At 42.2% G+C, this 21,508-nt stretch overlaps 4 protein-coding genes across 6 annotated transcripts; 1 reads left to right on the forward strand and 3 right to left on the reverse strand.

The window, feature by feature from the left end:
* Window positions 1-1,642: 1,642 nt before the first annotated feature.
* Window positions 1,643-9,423, reverse strand: LOC122397754 (T-box transcription factor TBX10). The gene is made up of 4 exons (XM_043397135.1): window positions 8,734-9,423; window positions 7,714-8,051; window positions 7,280-7,531; window positions 1,643-3,031 (listed from the first exon to the last, which is right to left on the reverse strand). Exons 1-4 carry the CDS (start codon window positions 8,861-8,863, stop codon window positions 2,525-2,527), a joined length of 1,227 nt encoding a protein of 408 aa, XP_043253070.1. The 5' UTR covers window positions 8,864-9,423; the 3' UTR covers window positions 1,643-2,524.
* A 913-nt stretch (window positions 9,424-10,336) lies between these two features.
* Window positions 10,337-15,010, reverse strand: LOC122398025 (serine/threonine-protein phosphatase alpha-2 isoform). The gene is made up of 5 exons (XM_043397608.1): window positions 14,772-15,010; window positions 13,897-14,028; window positions 13,329-13,559; window positions 12,929-13,257; window positions 10,337-12,728 (listed from the first exon to the last, which is right to left on the reverse strand). The coding sequence occupies exons 1-5, from the start codon at window positions 14,824-14,826 to the stop codon at window positions 12,486-12,488; spliced, it is 990 nt and encodes a 329-aa protein (XP_043253543.1). The 5' UTR covers window positions 14,827-15,010; the 3' UTR covers window positions 10,337-12,485.
* Window positions 15,011-15,550: 540 nt separating this feature from the next.
* Window positions 15,551-17,326, forward strand: LOC122398026 (ran-specific GTPase-activating protein-like). Of its 2 annotated transcripts, none has more exons than XM_043397609.1 (4): window positions 15,551-15,673; window positions 16,002-16,159; window positions 16,240-16,526; window positions 16,613-17,326. In XM_043397609.1, the coding sequence occupies exons 1-4, from the start codon at window positions 15,659-15,661 to the stop codon at window positions 16,933-16,935; spliced, it is 783 nt and encodes a 260-aa protein (XP_043253544.1). In that variant the 5' UTR covers window positions 15,551-15,658; the 3' UTR covers window positions 16,936-17,326. The 2 variants fall into 2 exon arrangements, with proteins under 2 accessions (XP_043253544.1, XP_043253545.1); XM_043397610.1 differs by having other exon boundaries at window positions 15,590-15,670.
* A 116-nt stretch (window positions 17,327-17,442) lies between these two features.
* On the reverse strand, window positions 17,443-19,309 carry LOC122398027 (endoplasmic reticulum resident protein 29). Of its 2 annotated transcripts, XM_043397612.1 has the most exons (4): window positions 18,880-19,309; window positions 18,019-18,417; window positions 17,688-17,936; window positions 17,443-17,587 (listed from the first exon to the last, which is right to left on the reverse strand). In XM_043397612.1, exons 1-3 carry the CDS (start codon window positions 18,976-18,978, stop codon window positions 17,700-17,702), a joined length of 735 nt encoding a protein of 244 aa, XP_043253547.1. In that variant the 5' UTR covers window positions 18,979-19,309; the 3' UTR covers window positions 17,443-17,587; window positions 17,688-17,699. The 2 variants fall into 2 exon arrangements, with proteins under 2 accessions (XP_043253547.1, XP_043253546.1); XM_043397611.1 differs by having other exon boundaries at window positions 17,443-17,936.
* Window positions 19,310-21,508: the final 2,199 nt, after the last annotated feature.

The following is a 21,508-nucleotide window of genomic DNA, read 5'->3' on the forward strand; positions in this document are numbered from 1 at the left end:
TCGAAAAAGTGAGAAATTCTAGACACTCCGTCGGAGGTCCTCGAGACAGCGAATACATACAGCGAGGTTAAGAAGTTTGCTATACGCGCGCCCCTAATATCTTCACGTGGCGAACAAGACCTCTTGAAGAGGTTTCCCCAGACTTATTTCAGATCCTCAATCTGTTAACATTTACAGTTTATTTTCGAACTGTATCTGGATCTGTGGGAAGTAACGATCGGAGTGATCGAACGTTCAGGCACGGGCGGATTGCGTATATCGTAACGCTGTCGGTGTTCCGTTTATCGAGAAAACGCCCGATGCCGCGTTTAAAGAATTTAAAAGTCTTTGAGGGGCAGCTGGTTTCTCGCGAAGAGAAGTGCCACCAGCAGCGCGGGGTCACCTAACCCTGTCGGGGGGTTAACTTTCACAGGGCTGAGCCGGGCCTGGCACCTACGAGTAAGATGAAAGAATGAGCGAAGATAGGCCGACGGCCGCTTTTTATTGCCGGCGCCGTCACGCGTCACCGATAAGCGCGGTCTCTCTGTAGACGAAAAGTCTGCTCTTGCACCGGGTTTCCTCGTAACACGAGATTGTCCTCGTCACTCTCTTTTCCACCAATGCACGAAAGAAACCGCCGCCAATCTTGAAACTCGGTCTCTCTTGGCAAACAATGGACGCGTCGTCGGCGCAACAGATTTGCCAAAAGTTAAACAAACATACGCGTATCTGGATTTTTGAATAATTAATTCTCCAAGCGAACAGTATTTACCATAAATCGTTTGCAGATGCTGCGGACAACGTAAATCATTATCACGGCCCCGCGATCCACGATTTGCTTTGTTTGGATTCACGTTGGAATTCGCGACAATCGAAAGTCGGGAGTCGAAGTAAGCAGAAATCTAATTTAAACGCGTACCGGTCATTTTGATCGCTTTGATTCGGGGGATTTCCGTTTTTGTTATTTCTGTTGTTCGCCACGTCGCGCGTGCAGCCCGCTCGCGGGCGGCTGCAAAGCGTTTCGTGAATGCACGAGTGGAAAATATTCACCGAGAGTCATTAAGGATACGTTTATAATATGTTTACACAACGGGTTCTTCGCGTGGCCATCAATCACGAGGCACGTCGGTTCGTCCGTTTTTCAATGCGGAGGAACCGACATGCGACGTGTCGCGTCAGACGCTCGGGTTCCGTGTCGCTTCGCGTCGCTTCGTTGGCATTAGCGTGTGTCATTTTTAACAGTACCGGTGTTAAACAACCGCACACCACGCAGTCGTTTACCGAAAAATTCTTCAGCGATTTGGCATTTGCATTCTGCGATAGTTTTTTTTTATTAAACTTGAATGCAAATATTTTAAAATAAGAACCTCTGCTCTTAACGTTTGATGTGCAATTTATTAAACAAACATATATTTTCACAGAAATATAACCGCCAAGATGAACGTAAAGACGGTTCGTGCACGAAAATTTAGGAAACAGGGGATCTTGAGAAGTGGTAAAAAATCGGGTCTTGAACTCGGGTACTCGACATCACGTTGACATTTATTTCCATACACTTCTCATCGAACACGTACAAGGACTGTTGTGCAACCCAAGCGCTCTTGAGTTTCTTAATATTAGCGGATTCTCGAGGAAAGAGCGTAACATTCGAAGAGGGGGGGGAAAAAAGTTCCGAGACACAATGGCACACGATACTTGGGGGATAATTTATTAAGGCACTTAGCGGCCAAGCTCTCTCATGGGTTGTCACGGTGCGTTTACTTTCCCGACTTGGCTCGAGAGCGTTTTAGGCTCGTTTGGCATTTCAGACACCTTGTATAAATAGATGCACTTTGCTCCTACAAAAGGCACTTTCTTTTTCGACCGTCGTGCTACGGACCTACGACACCAACAACCGATTTGTATCGCGCGATTCGATCATCCTGAACACCGACGTTACCAACCACGGATTTTCTTCTCTTTGCACCTTTGCAAGGTCTTCCGGTAAACGGTCATTTACAAAAGTATCTTCGTCACCGGTAACATATCTCAAGTACGACAATGTATTGGGAATAAGTATCTGTTAAATAAATAGTACACGCTGTAAATACAATAACGGTTTACCGAGAGATCTTGCGTAACAAGAAATTAATCGAAAGAACGGTCCACATCGTGTTAAATTAACCCTGGATCCTACCAAGTTACGACTCAATGATACAAAAACTATCGTTGCCATAGAAATTTCTATCTAGGTAGGGCCCCGGATTAAAATCGCTCTTTTCACCTTACGTATTAAGACACTTTGGTTACGAGTATAATTTAAGTTATTTTTATATTACATACTTAAACTTAGTTGGTACTATCTTTGGTATAGTTTTCACGAACGTTCCCTGCAATTACTTTCTCCCGTAAGGCACTTTCTCGCGTTCTATGCTATTACACGCCATTTTGGCGTCGTACGAAAATTGTAAAACCCTACAAAATATTAAAGATTTCACCTTTTTTAGTGTACGGTTCGCGTTCAGTTCACCCGAAGATTCTCGAAGAGGAAGTTTCCAAGTACGAATTATCGTGGACCGTACAACGACGCCCCGGAGGGATGAGGATGATGAGGATGCGCGGGATAGTGAACGGAATTCATGTGCGCGGCTGGTTGCGCATGATGCGCAGGATAAGCCCAAGGTCCTGCCGCGGTGGCCCCGTAGAACTGATGATGGTCCTGGCTCGGTATACCCGGGATCTGCACCGTTGGTATGGCGTTCACGTAACTCGACGACAGAACGCCGGTGCTTCCGGTGGCGGGCCTCTTCGCGGGGTTCTGCATACTGGATACCGTCACCGAGTCGCACTCGTCCGACTCGCAGTCCCGGAACCCTTTCGCGAATGGATTGCTGGCGATCTTCAACTGGGTGATCCGGTGATTCTGGTAGGCCGTGACCGCGGTGAATCGCGTCTCCGGGAAGGTGAAGGTCTTGAAGTTCTCCGTGCGGGGATCCGGACCGGAACCGGGGGGCGAGGGTGCCACCACCACGTGGCATCGTGGCTGATACCGGTGCATGGAATTCAAGATTATCTGGAAAATTGTTCCCCAACTAGATTAATATTCTTACTGTTTGGAAAGTCACTTATTTGTGAAGTTGTTGGATTCCTGGGGAATTTACAACACTATTTTCTTAACCCTTTGACGGCCACTGTCACGTGCGCGTGATCTACTGTATCAGTTACCATTTTAACTTATATTCAACTTATTACGTTTGTTAACGTTACATTTATAATTCCTTAGAATAACATTCCTAGCATCTTCGTGTATCTCACTTAGGTGTACAATACCAGTGGCGATGGACAACGGTTTTCGCGTGATACGTGCGGCCGTTAAAGTGTTAAGGAACTTATCTGGAAAATTGTTCCCCGGCTGGATTAATATTCTTACTGTTTGGAAAGTAATTTATTTATGAAGTTGTTGGATTCCTGGGGAATTTACAACACTTTATTTTCTTAACGCTTTGACGGCCGCTGTCACGTGCGCGTGATCTACTGTATCAGTTACCATTTCATCTTGTGGTTACATTTATAATTCTTTGTAATAATATTCCTAGCATCTTCGTGTATCTCACTTTGGTGTACAATACCAGTGGCGATGGACAACGGTTTTCGCGTGATACGTGCGGCCATTAAAGTGTTAAGAAACTCGTACAACTTGTATTAGGTCGACTAAGTACCAGACTCTTACGATTCTTCAATATTGCAAGCTTTTATATACTATTGGTAGAGATAGAGGGACGATGGTCAAGGGGTAGTGTGTCTCAGGAAGAGTAACGAATGAGTAATGTTTGTGATGTGACTGAGTGATGTATGGTCGTGTTGGTCATCCAACAAAGTATGCTACTTCATATCAAAAACCATATCTAAACAAGCTTTTATATACTATTGCTGGAGATAGAGGGACGATGGTCAAGGGTCAGTGTGTCTCAGAAAGAGTAACGAATGAGTAATGTTTGTGATATAACTGAGTCGTGCTTGTATGGTCGTGTTGGTAATCCAACAAAGTATGCTACTTCATATCAAAAACCATATCTAAACAATGTTCAAGGCCTCTCGAGTAAGGTAAAACTTTGAAGGGTAGTTTCAACTCTGTAAACTTCTACCAAAGCTGATCGCAACATGCGATAAAATAGCATAAAAAACGTTCGAGAAATCGGAATGGGTCTTTTCCACGATCATCTGGTGTAATCGTTATCGGAAGACGACGGTAGTTCCAAGGAGCAAGGGAAATGCAAAAGAAAAAAGGTACACGTGAGGACCTTTCTTGTTTCGAAGGAAGGGCCCACCGCAGGGGGGCGGTCACAATGTTTGACAGCCACGAGAGACTCGGTGACTAATTAGTGTAAAAACTAACCCCCCGACCCACTCTCCGGCAACCCGACACCCTCGTCCTTCCTCTTGCACACACTTTTCTACGAGCATATGCCCGGGCATGTGTCTCTTTGGATACACGAAAAGAACAGAACCACGGGTAGAGGGGCGACGAAGGGAGGAAGAAGAGTCATCCTCGCGAAGAGCTTGTGCGTACGTTTGTGTGTGTGGCCTTCCGACACGGTCGACAAAAGAATCTTTGAGCGCGCGATTTTCTTTCTGCCTTCTCACACCCCCGCCTCTCTCTATCTGCTCTCTTTTCTCGCCGTTTCTTCGAACGAAACACAACGGGCGAAGTATCGGATTTTCGTCGCGTTTCCCGACAGGAGACACACCACGACGCAATAGCCCCCCCCTTCCAATTAAAAAACCAGAATCGTCGAGAGTTTCGAACGCTGGATTCTCTGACCCCGACGAATTTTTTTACGAAGCCTGGTGGCGTGTCTCTCTAAGCGCAATTAAAGGAACAAACTGCTCGATGGCACGTGAAAGAGGGGACCACGAGTCGAAATTCTTTCCGCGCGTGAAGCGATAAATCTTCGAACGGGAACGCAAGCCAAAGGCACCGGGGGATCCCCGTTTCGCGGTGCACGGTGGCTCGAAACCGTCGAAACGCGAATTACATTTGTCACGATACGCGGTAATTGTAATTGTAAATCTTTAGAACGTGCGAAAACCGTTTAAATTATCGTGTAATCTGTGCATGACTGTCCACGACTCGAGGACCATTGTTTCCGAACGATAAAATAAAAATGATGAGACTCGTACCGGTAATATGATTCGCCTCGCTCTGGCAGTCCTGCATCGAAATCGACGGAGTCATCGTACGACTTTGTCCGCGAAAGTGATCGACTCGCGTTTGTAATAATCGACGACGCGCTGGACGAGAGCGTGGTTGTTCAGATTTTGGAACAAATGGATCAGTATCAGGACCAGCCAGATGAAAATCACTTCTGAGAAGAGGAGTCGCGGCATCGTTCTGGAACGTGGCCGACGATAGTGTTTGGAGTGTAACAGCGCGTCGTCCTCCTTTTGACTCACGACTGACCAATGCACCCGATACCTGACCCAACCCGACCCGTACCGATCGACGCGAAATCGAATCATTAATTGGTATGCCAATACGTCTCAGTTGCCGAACCGCTTGATTTGCAACGGTGCCTGACACGTTGAATTTGGCACGGATACGTAGGGACGATTATTTTTGGCGCAACCGCAGGTGCATTAGGACACAATGACGAGAAACGGAATCGAGAGGTTCTCGACGTTCGACGCGCGAAGTAGAGCGTAACAAATTGCCCCTTAAAACAAATCTGTTTCTCGTGTTCGACGTTCTCTTTTCGTTTCTTTGTCCGACAGACTCGAGCAACGAAACGAAACGCAAAACACGGAAACGTCGGGTTGCACGAGAGAAGGGTGAAATTGCGAGGTCGGGATTGTAAATGTTGCGATGCTATAATGAGCACGCGAGATGAAATTCGAACCTCGAGAAACGTAATAATGGCGGATTATGACACGGTGACTGAAACGGTCAAGTCACGTACACGTGATAGCGGCTGGCGAAGTAATTTCATCAAGGAAAGGGAAGCTTGAAGTTTGGTAGGTAGTAAAATGTTAAACGGATCCCTGCCTATCGAATTTAAAGTTTTTGGCTGTTTTCAGAATCGAATCAACGACGTTGCCACGGAGCAGTTCGATACCCTCTCGTTCGGACCGGATTTATCGTCTCAAGTGGCCATCAAAGCGAGGAATTCTTTCGCGCTGGTGATTCTTTCGAAAACCGTAAACACGTCTTCCGGAGAGCTTTGCCGTCTTTTTCCCAGGCTTCCAAAGCTTCGTTTACGTTACGCGTGTTTACGTTACATGCGTTAGACGGCGGAGTTTCTATTTGCCGTTCCTCTTGGCGACAGGAGAGCCGGATTAATAAGGCGCGGACAAGAGAAGATTCAAAGAGTATACAAACTGCGAGCGCGATCCGCCTATGAAATACGTACGATCGAAACCGAAGTTCATTCCCAGCGAAATTAAACGCTTTTGTAGCGACATCGAAGGTGGAAAGTAAATCGTCAAGCAGTCATTGACTTCGAGTAGCGTATTCGTCCGCCAACAGGGCATAAATCCGATGAACGTAACGTGTTAAAACAATTATTGCTACTAATTACTCGCAAGACGATAATAGCTTCTAATGGAACCATGCTTCATTGTACTAGCCCTACATGCTTAATTGTACTAGTTCGACGGTGATTTTTCATCCAAGATGCACGCAGTAGATAACAATTCGAATCTCCTCCATTAATAATAACCGTAGAAAGTAAAAAATCGACGGGACGTCCCGTAAAAATGTTACCCGGACGTCTCTCGCGGTCTTATAATTTCTCGCGGAAGATAGGGGCTCGTATCTCAGGTCAATTAAGGGGAACTCGTCCGTAAACGACAAACACGTGGAACGCTACACCGACGCGTCGCGTCGCGACGCAGGGGCTCGCTTCTTTGCATCCCACGTTTCACTTTATCGCTTAGGTGTTTCTCTTTTGTGTCGCATTGGGAATGAATTACGGATACCAACATAGTTCTTCCGTCATTACTGTTAATGATCCAACTTGGATTAAAACATCAGGGATATTCTGCCCGAAAGAAGACCAATAAATATTACTTTGTTCTCACGTTTGTCATATTGCAATGTCTCCAAGTGGGTCTTGAGCGTTTTATAAACAAGACATGTTTGTATCTTGGAATGGAAGTATTTCCGGGCCCGTGTTTACAGGATATTTCATCCTCAAGAGGAGTGGAATACGCTACCAAAGTGGGGCCTATTTTGCTGTCACCGTTTAAACAGATCGATAAAGAAATCAGAACGCGGAAGAAGCTACTCTTTCTGGGTTTCCGTAAGACGAAATGTTTAGCTTACGTGTCCGTTGTCGTCGAGCTGATTGTTCGTGAGCTTCAGTTTGTCGAACGAGACGGGCTGTTTCATCCAGTGAGCGCCGCTCGCAGGACTGTCCGGGTGCACGTGTATCCTCGGCGGCGATACCGGATCCGCGCGACCGGCTACTACCCAGGCGCTGCTGTGAAAAGCGTACCGGTACCTCTTGTCGTCGCAGGGCACAAAGTCCATCACCAGCAGGTAATCCGTATTGGGGTCCAAACCGAAAAATCGGCACTGCACATTAATCAGAATTCCGTTCTTTCAGAATCGAACCACTTCCCGACGACCCTTTCGCCCGCGAACCGCCGTAGCAATATCTCTCGAGCGTCCACGTTCTACGCGAGTCGAGAATTGCTTGTTAACGGCGACTATGAACGTCAGAAGTCGTAAACATAGAAACGAGCATAGCAATTGACCTGGAAGGTAGGGAACATTCTTCTTCCAGCTTTGGTGACGATCATTTCTGTCCCTAATTGATGGAATTCTTCCCAGAGCGGTTTCGCCTCGAGGGCGGCGCCGGCACCGACCAGAGCGGAATGAAGAGGCCTCTTCGAACCGACTTCTTCCGTCACGTTTGCCCCATTCTCCCTCGGATGGTGATCACCGTAGTGGCGATTGTTGTTGTTGCTATCGTTCCGCGATTCTGTGGGAGTCGTCGAGGAAATCGACGAATTAACGACGCGCGGTGTTATCGAGGTTTTCGGCATGTTCGGACTACGGGACCGTTTCACCCTTCCCGCGGTCTGCAAACACGCTGAAACGATAATTAAACACCTTTTACGGCTCCCCGCGTACTCGAATGGCACGAATGGAATCGTAAACGCGAGATTCTGTAATCGAAACCGCGCTCAAGCAGCGAGATGCAGTCGACGGTCCCGTCGCGAGACTGTTCTAACGTTTCCAGGAAGAAACGTCTTCCAACGATCGTGAAACAAATTTCTTGACAATGTTCAACGATTAACGCGTTTGCCACCGCGTGTCAAATATGCGTGACGGGCCAATTCTCTTGACAGATCAACGTCAAGCCTGACAGCGATCGTTTGGGACACTCCGTGTACCAGTGGTTTCCAAACTGTTGGGAGAATTTTCTTTTGCGACCCTTTGGAAAACACTGGTACGTGATCATAGATCATTGTCACATCGTTCAAAATATTTGTGGATAGTTAACGCGTTGCCTAACATGGCGATCTACAATATTTCTCTAAGAAGTTAGGATACAGTGAAATTTTTGTTTTATGCCGTGGAAATAGAATGTAAAGTATCATAGCGTGTACAGAGTGTAATACATTTTTTTTAGGTTTCGTTTTCCAATGATTTTAAAGGGTAAATCTTTTTATAAAATTTTTAGAACCTTAGACTCTCAAGATTTTCAAGTAACCCGATTTTTCCGTCATTTTACAGATTCGAAATCTTGTCAGTGCCCAAGACAGCCCTACCTTCCATCTGTTGCATAGGGGATGGAACGCTCGTCATGGGCTGAGCCGGGTGGTGGGTCTGATGATGCGTCCATTGCTGATAACAGCAATCTGCGACGATGTCGTGCCGCGGTTCGTGTTGCTGTTGCATCCTCAACGATTTTCTGACAGCATCGACAACGGAAACACCTCTTCTCACTGATTCACCATTTGTAACCGTTCCTGCGAGCCCCCGGGTGTCTTAAACTCGAGCACTCGTTTCCGATCACTCCAAAGCACAACAACTCCGTCGAAGTCTCCTGTCTACGACTTCGAATTCTTCGGGGAAACTTGGCGCGAACGATAAAAATTCCCTTCGATCGATTTCACGCTCGGATCACAATCACTGATCGACGAACAACTCGCGGCCTTTCCTTTTGTTTACAGTCTCAATCTGCCCAATTTCCCCCGTCGAGAACGATCTGGCACGTGGCGAACGATTAACGAGAAAATAAAAAAAAGAGATCGTCGGTCGCGTGACACGAAGAAGGACGCTTATCTTTCGCGGCCGGTTGTTAAGCGGTTTCGTGGCAATCAGCGTGATTCGGGATCCTGCGCGGCTATCAGAGGACGCTCGACATCGTCGACGGGCTCCTCACACCTCTCGTCAACAGGACTTGTCTTCACCTCGAGATCCGGACGCTGACAAGGGCTTAAAGTCGTCGCGGCGTGAACGCGACATCGGATGAATCAGAAAGAACTCCCCCGAGTCGACTACACCTCGTGGCTTATCATCGGGACATCATTCTCCCGATGTGTTCCCTCCCTCCCTCTCTCTTTTTACGGGAATCTCCTCCTCCTCCCCGAGGTGAACCGATCGTGAAACGTGGGGAGGAGGATCGGGAGGAAGGGAAAGTTTCCACGTTGAAGGAGGGGTTTCACGAAGATCCTCCTACGCGGACACCCACGCTCGGCTAACTTGGGGTCCACGGGATGCCTAACTGCATCCTCTTCCTTCGGGTACCGTGCCAAAAGGCGGAGTCTTCTCGGACGGGAACAAACACGACGGGGAGCAGCGCGATACGTTCTCAGGGACGAGGCTCGTGTCTCGTGTACCTCGTCGCTAGACCACCGGGGTTAATTGATTAAAAGGAGGTGTTGATTCCGCGATAACCCGCGACCATCGTCGGAATTAATTTCCTTCGAGCGTGAAACGAGCCACGGTCTCCTCGAGTCTTCTTCTTCTTCCTTCGAGGAATCCCCGTCCGCTCCCCGCGACCATAATTCCATCCAGGGGCATACGCTTCGACTTTACAGTATACAGCGTACCTACCAGAACGTTTATTTCTGTTTTCTTTGTTCAAACAAATAGAAGATTTATACTTTCGTGCACGTATACACAGGATGTCCAAAAAGGTCATCGTAAGATCAAATGGACGTAGAAAGTCCCTGTAAACCCATGTCCAAAATGCTTTGTTAAAAAATTTATTGTATTATGCATCTTGGTAATAATTAATCAACGATACTGTTCTGGCTTCTATATTGTTATTGTTGACAGAATAAATGTGTTGCGGTATCGAAAGTAAATATTGAACGACTCAGAGGAACGACTTTATTTATTAATAAAAAGTTCTTCACTCCCTCGGTACATTAGCCACCTTAGCTGGAAGAATGTTACAAGTACAAACATCTATTCCAAAGTCATTACATTTCCCAATTCCTTTGTAATTATTTACAATCGGTAATTTACGCGTGCCGTTACCGTTTCGTGTTTAAAAACCTACTTTTCGTTTAAAAATCTACTTCAAGTATAAATTACAAGGGCGTAGTAGCTCGTACATACGTGTAATAGTGCCTGCAGTATTTTAATTTTTCAAGATTTGATCGTTTCCTCTTTCGTTAATAAACGAATGCTAAAGACTACGTAACTATACTAAATCCAGATCTTCGGATATTTAAATACTTCGTATCGCGTACAGAGAGTTCACAGACGTCCGTAACATCTAACGGCTTAGATTCTAATCGGAGTGTGACTGTTATCTTCAGCGCGGACACGAACCTAATCCACTGCTCGTATAAGCCGCTAAAATATTTACTCGAAAAATAGTCGAAACGAGCATTTCGTGGAAAAATGAACAAATTTGTACAATTAAAGATTACGAATTTATTGTTCGATATTATTCGCAATAGCATTATCAATAGTACCAGTGACTTTTTCAGGTATACGTGTATGTATGTACATACATGTCAATGAAGAATGTTCAATCAACGATCGAAGATGATCCGATTAAAAATCAGTATTAAAACCCAAGTATCGTGCGAAGCGTCGTGGTTGCGATAATACTTATTAAATACATGAACGAAAACCATAGAATGAGTGAATGTTTTTCGTGAGTTTTATTTATAAAATAGAAATTAATGTACAAGTACAAGGGAGGCAAAAATGATCAGTGTTTGTTGCGAGTTTGTTGGCGCGCCGATTTTTACTGAACGGCGCATAATGATTTTTCATTCTGTATGCGATTTTATAGCAACATCGCTGGAAAATGGGTCTGCGATCTACATGGTACATGAAAAAGAGCGTGACGAAGGAATGAACAAAATTAATAATAGCGTGTAAATGTTAATGAGACTAATAAAATTATTCACGACCCATCGGGTGGGCCATTATCATTCATACGATGAAATCCTTAGAAATCGGGGTTTTGTTTTCTTCTGCGTTTCTCGCCCCTTATATCGTAATGTGTATTGCATATTTGTGTAGTTTCGCTACTCGCGTTATGCACATTTACAACTTGTTCTTACAACTTTAGCTCTATTATTACGATTCCCTCCTGAAAGATAACGATCGCAATAACCTCAAGCAAAATCCAGAGAAGCCTCGCAGATACATAAATCGACACATGTCGTGCGTATTTGTTGTTTTGTTTTTTTTCCTTAAAAAAATGTCACTCGAAATTGATCAATGTTCACTGAACAGCTTATACATCGTATTCTTTAAGGTGTTATTATACAGCTTTAATTATAAAAACCACATTTTACAAAAACGTTTTCGTCCAGAAAGTTATATTGGTATGTTTATAAAGTCGATGAAGTTTACAGAAATATAGCGGTGCCAAAATTACGTATCGCATCTCGAACATTTGTCGTGGAAAATTTTTTACGTACATGGCGATATTATAGATCTGTAACCTATATGAGAAAGTAATATGTTGTATTATATCGTGTTTTTTTTAGTGATATCGCAATATCACCCGAACGGTTCTCGAATTGTTCGTGTTAGAAAAACATCGAACGTAATATCAAAGTAGAAAATCAAGAACGTCATGCTGACTTTCCTTGTCGTTTATCGCGATATATCATCCTGCCGTAGAATCTTACAGTGGTTGTTGAGAATTTCTAATCTAATCTTGCGTAATCGAATTTGAAGTAAACTTTCTTTTATATACACACACACACACATTCGATAACATATTTTCTCTTTTCCAATAATTTTCATCTGTTCGGTTCGCGTGGAACATGTTTCCCTTTTACTCAGCAACGCCCCTCCGGATTTTTCCTTCACTTAATGTGTCATTATAAACGGCTTATCGGGATTCACGATAAATTCGAATACAATATAACATTTGATAATAATAGTAGCGATATTAGGAAAAGTAATAACAGTAACATCTTTCCGCTTACAAAAACTTAATGCCGTAAAAGATGATGGGTTTTTGAAAGGAGTTCTGCTGAAGTTGTAGTCAATGCTTTCAAATTAAAGGGGGAGGGTTGAAAAACAAATATTTCGAATTTCACTTCTTCTTGCTCTTGTTATTTCCACCTCGCGGGGGCGTCACCGGTCTACCTGCGTTCTGGCCACCGTAATTCATTAATTTCTTTTTGTCAGCTGGTTTTAGAATTTGGAAGCTGCACATAAGTGTCTCGTCCACCGACATCATAGCCCCAGCGTTGTCAAATTCGCCGCAATAATTCGGCGCCGAGAACAGAGTAACTAATTGCCTCTTCGCAAAAAATTCGTAGCCGTCTTCTACGACCTGAAATTTTAACAAAGCTTCTGTTTGAACATGTGAAATTATCTAGGGGAGAAGATCGCCTAAAATTAGTCGAATACGCGTGAAAATATTAATTACGACGGTTCGTGAATTCCATACAAACTTAGTTGCATACACGATCCAAAGCGATAAACGGATAACGTGCTAAAATTAACGACATCGCGTGTACGTGACATACATACCTGATGGGCACGACATATGAGGTCAAAGTCGTGCTTATGTAAAAATTTGGCAACAACTTCGGCGCCAAATGTAAACGACACACCGCGATCATTTTCTCCCCAACCCATTGTGTCTTTGTCCGGATCTGACCACAACAAATCGCATAATAAACCTTGATCAGGTACATCTGTTGGTCGCATAATACGTCTGATCTGTTCCATGCTTTGTAGATCGGGGCTAAGCCCGCCGTGACAACAGAATATTTTTTCATCGATTATAGCGGCGACCGGTAAACAGTTGAAACAATCCGTGAATGTTTTCCAGAGTTTAATATTATATCGACGTTTACCTGCACGATACAGAGCAATGATTTTTTTACAGTTTCAATTATTTCAAAATCGATTATTATTATTTTCTTACATTCGTCGTAAAATCCATATATCCTGTTGATGGACGCGCATTCGTGATTTCCGCGCAGTAAGAAAAAGTTCTCAGGATACTTGATCTTATAGGCAAGCAGAAGACAGATTGTCTCTAAGGATTGTTTCCCTCTGTCCACGTAGTCTCCCAGAAAGAGATAATTGCTCTCTGGTGGAAACCCACCATATTCAAATAACCGCAGTAAATCATAGTATTGTCCATGAATATCACCTTAAAAAATAAAATTTTATTTTACAATCGACGATTTGCTTATGGTTCTAAAATATCTTTATTTTAATCCCTTAATGCTCGGATATTCTTTAGATGCAGGGTCCAAAATGTATAAATTTTTGTTTTGCAAATTTGCAATGTTTGGATGTTGAAAATTATGAAGAAAGATAATTACTGAATGTTAATTGTACTAAAAATAACATTAAAAGGAGACCATACATGGTTTATTATAAGACATCATAGGTATGAGCATTAAGGGGTCAATACATAGTTCCAAGTTCTCATTTGTACAATTACATGAATAACAATAAAAAAAAAATAATTTCCAATCACTTACCGCATATTTTAAGCGGTGCTTCGAGCTCTAATAGAATAGGTTGTGATAAAAAAATTTCACGCGATTTTAGGCAGAGCCCTTTTATTTCTCCTTCTGTCAACTGTACACTTTTTCCAGGCCTAGCTTCCCTCACTGGAAGATTAAATTATTTCCACTCATGAATGACGAGAGCTTATCTGTTAACTTTTTTAGTTAACTATTAATAAATGCTAAATCTAAAGAAGATACATTGGTACAGTTCAAGATAATGATAATATTTCCAAAAAACTAATACCTATGAAAAAGGTGTAAGCGTTTTAATGCGTCCAGCTAATGTTTATGTAATTGTTTTTAGCGGGAAACAGTACTTCCGCTCGTAACGGTAGCGTAATTAAACGTTCCCAGGTAAATTATTATGCGGATCGGTTTCGTCCGTTGGTGCATTCGAAACGAATTTAAAGAATAAATGACGCGGTACATCGTGAGCGTCGTTAAAGTTACGAGGCATAATGCGGTGGCAATTGTTGAACGCGCGGATGGAAGCTTCGCCCGAGAAGCGAGAATTTCAGTTACGCGCTATCAATCTCGGTTCGCGTAAACAAATGATCATCGACATCTCGTCTAGAGTATTTAAGATCGGTTGTATTTAAAGAGAGTTGCGTAATCGATTAAAGAAAACAGAGGCAGGGTAGGAAGGAGGAGAAAGAGGAGAAAAGAGGAGGAGGAAAAATAAAAGGTAAGGCGTGATATATTTGGTGGGTGATATGGTTTCGATCGCGTTCGTCCGAGTTGTAGCAAAACACGAGCATGTAGATGGCATAACAAAGGGTGACGCGGCTGGCTACAATTTCGTCTTACGATACCTCAAGGAGGGCAAACAGGGCGAGCAGCTTTACCTTCCAACAGCCGAGTTATGACGAGGTCAATATTCAGTTTGTCGGAATCAGCCATCGGGCCGGGGTTTTGTTCGCGTCCCGGGCTTCACACGGAGCACCTTCCTTTGGGGATGACCTTTGATTTTCCTGGATTTCACTAGTGTGGCACACAGCACTCAATTACATTCGCGGTTTCGGACACTGTACCCGCAATGGCCGCCCGGACAACCGCGCATTCCACTCCCTTTTACCTCCTCCCCGAACACGAGATCTTTCCTGCTCGATAGAGTTCGAGCGATCGATTTATCGAGCATGCTCCGTAGAACGCTTGCGCAGTGGAGGCACGTTGAAAGCTACAAAGTCACTATGACTTCGCGTCGCATTCGTTCGAACGTCTCGATTACATATAATTACATAATAAAGATCCATAAAAGGCCGAGTGCATTTATTTTAAAAGGTAATCGGTATTTCAATCAATTCTGTAAGGGGGCCGATGAAAGAGCGGAGTTGCAAAACTTGTTGCATCCACGAAATAGGGAAATTTGTTGGGAAACGAGAAATTCCAAATTGTAACCGAATCTTTTACAATTGTACAAGTTTCTTTTTAACATTTAAAAAGTTTTCATGGTATTTCATGAACAAATTCGATAACGAATATTCTAATAAAGATTCAATTTAATTGGCTGTTTATTTTTAAATCCGTTAGCGTGGAAGTTTTATCCAATAAGAATCAGTGTTACCACCAGCCGCCATTCGAACACACGTTTATGAATTAGTTCTATTGTGGAATCAGTGGAATCCTACGCGCAATATCACGGTTTACTATCAAACAGGTCCAAACAGGTCGGAGTTAGCGGTATTTTTTTATAATTGATCGGTGAACTTCTTTTGTGAAACTCGTACAAAATATGCCAGAAAACGTGGTAAATATATTTTACTTCACATTCATAAATTAATATTATACGATACGTCGATGAAGAACCTTTATTGTTACTGGTTTAAAAATTTGAAAATTATTCTGTAGGTTATATTGTCGCGTCCGTTTAGAAACAAAGCACGGTATACCAACGAGACACTTTCATCTAATTTGAAATGTGTTTCACTTTCATTAAACATCGCAAAGCGAATTGATATGTACAAACGCACGCATTTAACAGTTTTAAGTAATTTTATGAAAACCGGTAAATTAAAGTATCTTATCAGTATTTCGTGATAAGAAAGAAATTAGAATACGATCGTTCTCTGTTCTAGTTAAACGGAGATCACGTTGACGCGAAAAGCGCTAACTGTGAAACACAAGACAACGAAGAAGAGACTAATGAAAATGATATACATTTTGAGCCAATTATTTCCTTACCATTAATAGAAGTATCTAACAATGAAGAGGACGAAGTTGAAATGATAAGGATGTAAATTGAGGCTATTAAGAATCATAGATACATATTTTACTTATTTATAGCTATTGTATATCTGTATATTTCATTTATAGGAGAGCAAAATTGTACCGTTATGATTCATCCAATAACCCTGCCGAATGGAAAGAGCGTGGTACAGGGGAAGTGAAATTGCTAAGACACAAAATAAAAAATACAGTGAGAGTTGTAATGCGTAGAGACAAGACGTTTAAAATTTGTGCTAATCATTTTGTAACTCCTTGGATGGAATTAAAGCCAAATTGTGGCAGCGACAGAGCATGGGTATGGAGCGTACTCGCAGATTATGCAGACGAACAACTTAAACCAGAGTTGCTCGCTATACGATTTGCAAACGCTGAGAGTAAGTATATTAACGATGTTATGGAATGGAAATTGCAAAAATGTACAATATTTATTATATTTATCGATATTTATTTTTTAACAAAGATGCATCACTTTGGAAAGAAGCGTTTGAAAAAGCAAAGAAGATAGTAGGTTCCGAATGTGAAATATATGCTGGAAAAAATAACATGTCCGAGAAACACATAGAGAGTGATAGTGAACCTTCTAGTGATGTAAGTTATAGTGAAAGTACAGACAACGAAGAACAAGCAAAAAAACAAGTGGGAGGAGAAAGTATAAAAATTGAAAATAACGAAACTGATAAAGTGGACGAATCTATAAAACAAATAAAAGACGAAGAAAGTATGGACAAGGTATCCAAGGAGCTCGAACAATTACAAGTTAAGGACATTGAGGAGAAAAAGTAAAGGATTGTATGTTGGTAAAACAAAGGTGTTACTTATAAATGCACATTCCGACGTAAACATACACGCATGCATATGCTTAAGTATTTGAGCATCGAACGTAACGTAGGAAATTTTTTAGCAATAACGTTAATAGACAGACGAAATAAACTTTCAATTTATAAATAAGACAATATTTATACGAACGTTGTACGTTATCTGTGATTTTTTAATGAAGGATGTTTTAGCATTTATACTACAAAAAAAAAAAAAATATAATGGAAGAGAACAGAAATCTTAAATTCAACGAAATTAAGAATTTAATAAATAAAACGGCTATCTAATTTCGAACGTACGAGAATTTATTTGACAAGGAATATTAATAGATTTCCTTTAAATAAATTTTCTTATAAATAGGCAGTAAATATATCACATATATGTTCCTATTTCAGTATAAAACTTTTAAATAATATCAAAATGTAATTGTTCACGGTTGCGTTTCATTGACAAAAATTTGCAACTGTTTTTATCGTATATTTTATTTCTTTTTTTTTAAACCCTTTTTCTCATGTTTTCACACTTATATACATTACAGTCTGGAACATTGGAATGCTTTGTATAACGTAAATGAATATTCTCGTTTCTTGTATTGCCGTTTATAAGTTGTGAGAAACAACTGTAAAATAGAGCAATCAAAATCTTCGGTAAACGTTCAATATTAACGCGACGCTATTTTCGCTGAAGCATAAATGACACAGTTTGTATTATCCTATTACATTCAGATTTCTTCACAATTCGTCTTTGTACAAGAAAGAATGAAGGATATTGCGTTTCTCCTCCATTATGCGTTTCTTTTCATTGGACAGTTTCCCTTTTAAAATACCATCTATTCGCGTTTGTTCCGTTTGGACGAATGTGTTCCCCTTTTCTAATATTCTCTCCATGGTCTTAATATAAACTTTGGCGGCAGCATGTTGCGTCTCGGGCAACGTTTCTTCGATTATTTTAGCTTTGTTCAATATTTCCTACGAAAATAAAGGATAATTGTATCCACGTGCTTTTCAATAATTTTTATAAATTGCATCATTTAACCGTAAAAAACATTACCTTCCTTTCGTTCTCGTCGCTGGACTTGAATTCCTCTGCGAGTTTGTCCAATTGTTCTACGCAACCGGGCAGACCAAGGTACACGCTCGATTTTGTTTTAATGAACCGCTTGATATTGTCCGCGGTGAAATCGGTTGCTTTGTCCGCGACAAACTGTATCGGTTCTGTTTTCCCTTGTAAGAACAGAAGAACCGCGGGGAAAGCGTCCGATTTTATTTTATAGCGTGCAGCAAGGTCGGAATTGTCTTTGTTTCCATAATCTTTTACTTTGACTTCAGCCACCAAGAAATCGTAAGCGTCTTTCGTTGTTGCGGCTATTTGCGAGTACTGTTCGTGTTTGTCCCCGTACGGATACGCCACGTCAAACTTCACCACTGCGGCTTTGAATTTTGGAATTACCTGTGCATTATCTTGCATTATAAATATTCTATTCGTCACGGTCAACGGAATCGAAGAATATTAAGTACTCTTTACAGACTACTATTTTCGTAGAACGAATAAGTATAATATATTCCAAGTAAATTATAAATATTTTCTATTAGCCATAACATCGATGTTGTTTAATTTGCGTTTATTTAAACAATGAAAACTATCTCGTGTTCGATCGTTACAGACACTTTATTCGTACATATATATACACACGCATACAAATTGATATATTCTACGTTAAAACCTTATCAGCGATCCCGGTTAAGCGTCCGGTAACCACGGCAACGAACTATCTAGCCGACGAGCGACGAATTATCGTCCCCCCCAGTATTTCGATCAGGAGGGTTCACGATTCGATATAAATGAATACAATACAACGAGCGGAGTCTGCACACCCAACGAAATGAATATTGTATGTAAAAGCAAAGGTACCTTGTCGAAGGAATACGAATCCAGGGAGACGCATCCTTTACAGTCTTCGGCAACGGCGGTTCCGATAGCAAGAAGAATTACTGCGATCGATGGAAGCATGTTACAACCGACGTGAAACTATGGAATCTTTCGAGCGTTCGTTCGCTCGCGGAAAATAATCAAGCACGCGGACGTTCGTTTTTCCTTTGCTGTTTGGCGCACGAAACGGAACAACGTACGAACGTGCACGTCTCGTAAACGGTTGTGGATTATTTACGAACGGAATTGCAAGCAGGGAAGCGCTGTTTCGCCACGTTGGAAGTGCCACGGGTACCGTGATATTCTACGCGCCTCTTTCGATTGTTGCTCGTAACTAACCTCTCTCGTGGTACGGCACGAAGCGGACCAGGTGAAGCAGACGCGTCGCGGCGCTTTGGCGGCGTCGAATCAGAGAGGGACACGACACGAAAGCGCGCGTTGCAGGACGCGTGTCGGTCGCTGTCGCGACGTTAGGCTGTTGAACCGCGCAAGTGCAGGAAGCTCGCCTGCGATAACCATGTACAGTTGTAAAAAAATCCACGGGCTTATGTCGTACGGAAAATAAAATTCATGCATACAGCGGGACCTCGATTGATCGATCCAATCAGGAGACAGGGAGCCCGGATAAATCGGGACTTAATGGATAATCGATATTCGAAGGAAAGTAACTGAAAACGTCTCTGTCTGTTCTGTATCAAATTAACGTATAATTTTGAATCGTCTTCGAAAAGTATCGACATGAATTGAATTAACTTCAATTCCCATGAATTCGTGATTGCACATGATATTTTAAAGTCAATAATTTTGTGATGTACGATATTTAAATTTCAGGTCCAAAGAGGTTAGACGTTCGTTCAGAGAAAAATGGAAAAAAGGTAGGCCATTCGTTTCAGTTTTTTTTCGCGTAGATGAAAATGGTCGAAAGCACAGGAAGCATCGTAGTTTTACTCGGACAAAATTATAACGATACGGCTATCGAGGCTCTATCGTATTAAGTACAAAGTGTTATTGGCAGGCTTATAAATTGTACAGATACATAGAAGGAGATAAAAAGAGAAACGTGGTAGAGGTTGAGGAAGGGAGGTGGATACCGGGTGGGAGGAAAAGAGAGACAGAAAATGGTCAGAGTAGAAGCGAGAGGGTGAGAAGTATAGGAGTGCTAAAGTGGGCGAAACAAGCAACCGAATGGCGAGGAGTTGATTGATACAAGGGTGTCGTACGCTCGTACGTGGATGCGTAACTCGTAGAGAATTTCGTAGTGAAGGTTGCGACGCGAAAGATCGTTAAAAAAAAAAAAAAGGAAGAAATTTCGCGATTAAACGCGAGAAAAATATTTTTGTCGAGACAGTCGGTATATGACACCGTTTAAATAAAATGTATGGACCTTAAAGTAACTTTACGCCGCATGAACGGAGCAGGAAAAGAAAGAACATAAAAGCGTGCAGTTTGGATTCTCTGCCAAAGAGCCACAGAGAACCGTCTATGTATCTACTTTTGACGTCGAAACGAGAGTGGTATATGTACAGACACGATGCTCCAAGTACCTTTCTCTGGCAATATTTCTCGATTATCAGAGCTCTGTATTTGGAAAGAATTTCTAATAATTTCTTTTGCTCAGAAGTTGTGTCTAAGAGGACAGTCGGTTCTTTTCTCAGAAATCAATAATGCAACAATTTTTCTTAAAAATTGTATTATTTTATCTAAGTGTTAAGCAACTAGCTTGGGTCAGATGTTCTTAAGAACAGCGTCTTTGTTATTGCAAAGCTGCTTTTCCAACCACCTACGTTTTAGTATTTTATTAACACTTTCGACGTTGCGTGGGTCGTATTCGCCGCACTCTGGGTTTTGCATTCGCACCGTTTGACATTTTCGTTATTTGGTGTAACATTTTCATCAAATATGTGATAAAATCTTTTAGCGATGATTAAATATCACATCGTGACTCGTCTACCCCTCTCACGCGGTTTTTCGATTCTCTTACGTTTTAGTCATCTCGAAAGTAGACAATTGTTAAAATTATAAATTAAGTAATTGTACAATCAGTTATTTATTTAATTGGACGCGTATTGATGTTGCGGAATATTTATCCATTAACCCAAACCCGTCACGTTCCGTTTCCTATCTCGATGGTAGAATAGTCATCGCCTTCTCGTGGTTTCCATTGAACGCCGGCAACTTGAATGTTTCCAACAATAAGTGCCATTGACAATGAGCGAGTTCTCAATATCTATTAACCGTATTGGACCTTTCAGCGGTCGCATACCCTGTGTAACAATGGCAGGTCTAGCTTCCTGGCTACTAGTAGCATACAACCGGACCCAGCGCTTCAATATATCGTTAATTTCAATCGATTTTCATATAGTCCGTATTTCGAAACATTCGACCAAAGACTAGACAAAACGACAACCAAGTTTCGCTACTCCAAAAGATGTCTGACTTCGCGCGAAACGACCCTACACAGCGAGTTCTCGAGTTACCGCGGCCCCCATTTTACCTTCTCATATATTTTCTCTGGACTCACATATTACTTTTTTTTTTTAGAACCAGTCTTCAACTACGAAACTCCGAAAAGGTAATGATCGAAGATGACCGTAAGTATCAATCTTTCTCA

This window comes from Colletes gigas, unplaced genomic scaffold (genome assembly GCF_013123115.1).
Source record: "Colletes gigas isolate AHSC1104 unplaced genomic scaffold, ASM1312311v1 Colletes_gigas_Sc00010, whole genome shotgun sequence".
NCBI lineage: Eukaryota > Metazoa > Arthropoda > Insecta > Hymenoptera > Colletidae > Colletes > Colletes gigas.

Excerpts from the sequence above, each read along its gene's own strand:
- LOC122397754 (XM_043397135.1), bottom strand. The coding sequence starts at position 8,863 with ATGCAACAGCAACACGAACCGCGGCACGACATCGTCGCAGATTGCTGT. Across the intron at positions 8,052-8,733 it reads CCCTATGCAACAGATGGAAG|CGTGTTTGCAGACCGCGGGA; the intron begins GTAGGGCTGTCT and ends TTATCGTTTCAG. Across the intron at positions 3,032-7,279 it reads AGCTCGACGACAACGGACAC|ATAATCTTGAATTCCATGCA; the intron begins GTAAGCTAAACA and ends ACAATTTTCCAG.
- LOC122398025 (XM_043397608.1), bottom strand. The coding sequence starts at position 14,826 with ATGGCTGATTCCGACAAACTGAATATTGACCTCGTCATAACTCGGCTG. Across the intron at positions 13,560-13,896 it reads AGCACCGCTTAAAATATGCG|GTGATATTCATGGACAATAC; the intron begins GTAAGTGATTGG and ends TTATTTTTTAAG. Across the intron at positions 12,729-12,928 it reads TCATATGTCGTGCCCATCAG|GTCGTAGAAGACGGCTACGA; the intron begins GTATGTATGTCA and ends TTAAAATTTCAG.
- LOC122398026 (XM_043397609.1), top strand. Across the intron at positions 16,160-16,239 it reads GAAGTTGAAATGATAAGGAT|GAGAGCAAAATTGTACCGTT; the intron begins GTAAATTGAGGC and ends TTTCATTTATAG. Across the intron at positions 16,527-16,612 it reads ACGATTTGCAAACGCTGAGA|ATGCATCACTTTGGAAAGAA; the intron begins GTAAGTATATTA and ends TTTTTAACAAAG.
- LOC122398027 (XM_043397612.1), bottom strand. The coding sequence starts at position 18,978 with ATGCTTCCATCGATCGCAGTAATTCTTCTTGCTATCGGAACCGCCGTT. Across the intron at positions 18,418-18,879 it reads ATTCGTATTCCTTCGACAAG|GTAATTCCAAAATTCAAAGC; the intron begins GTACCTTTGCTT and ends GATAATGCACAG. Across the intron at positions 17,937-18,018 it reads GCGACGAGAACGAAAGGAAG|GAAATATTGAACAAAGCTAA; the intron begins GTAATGTTTTTT and ends TTATTTTCGTAG.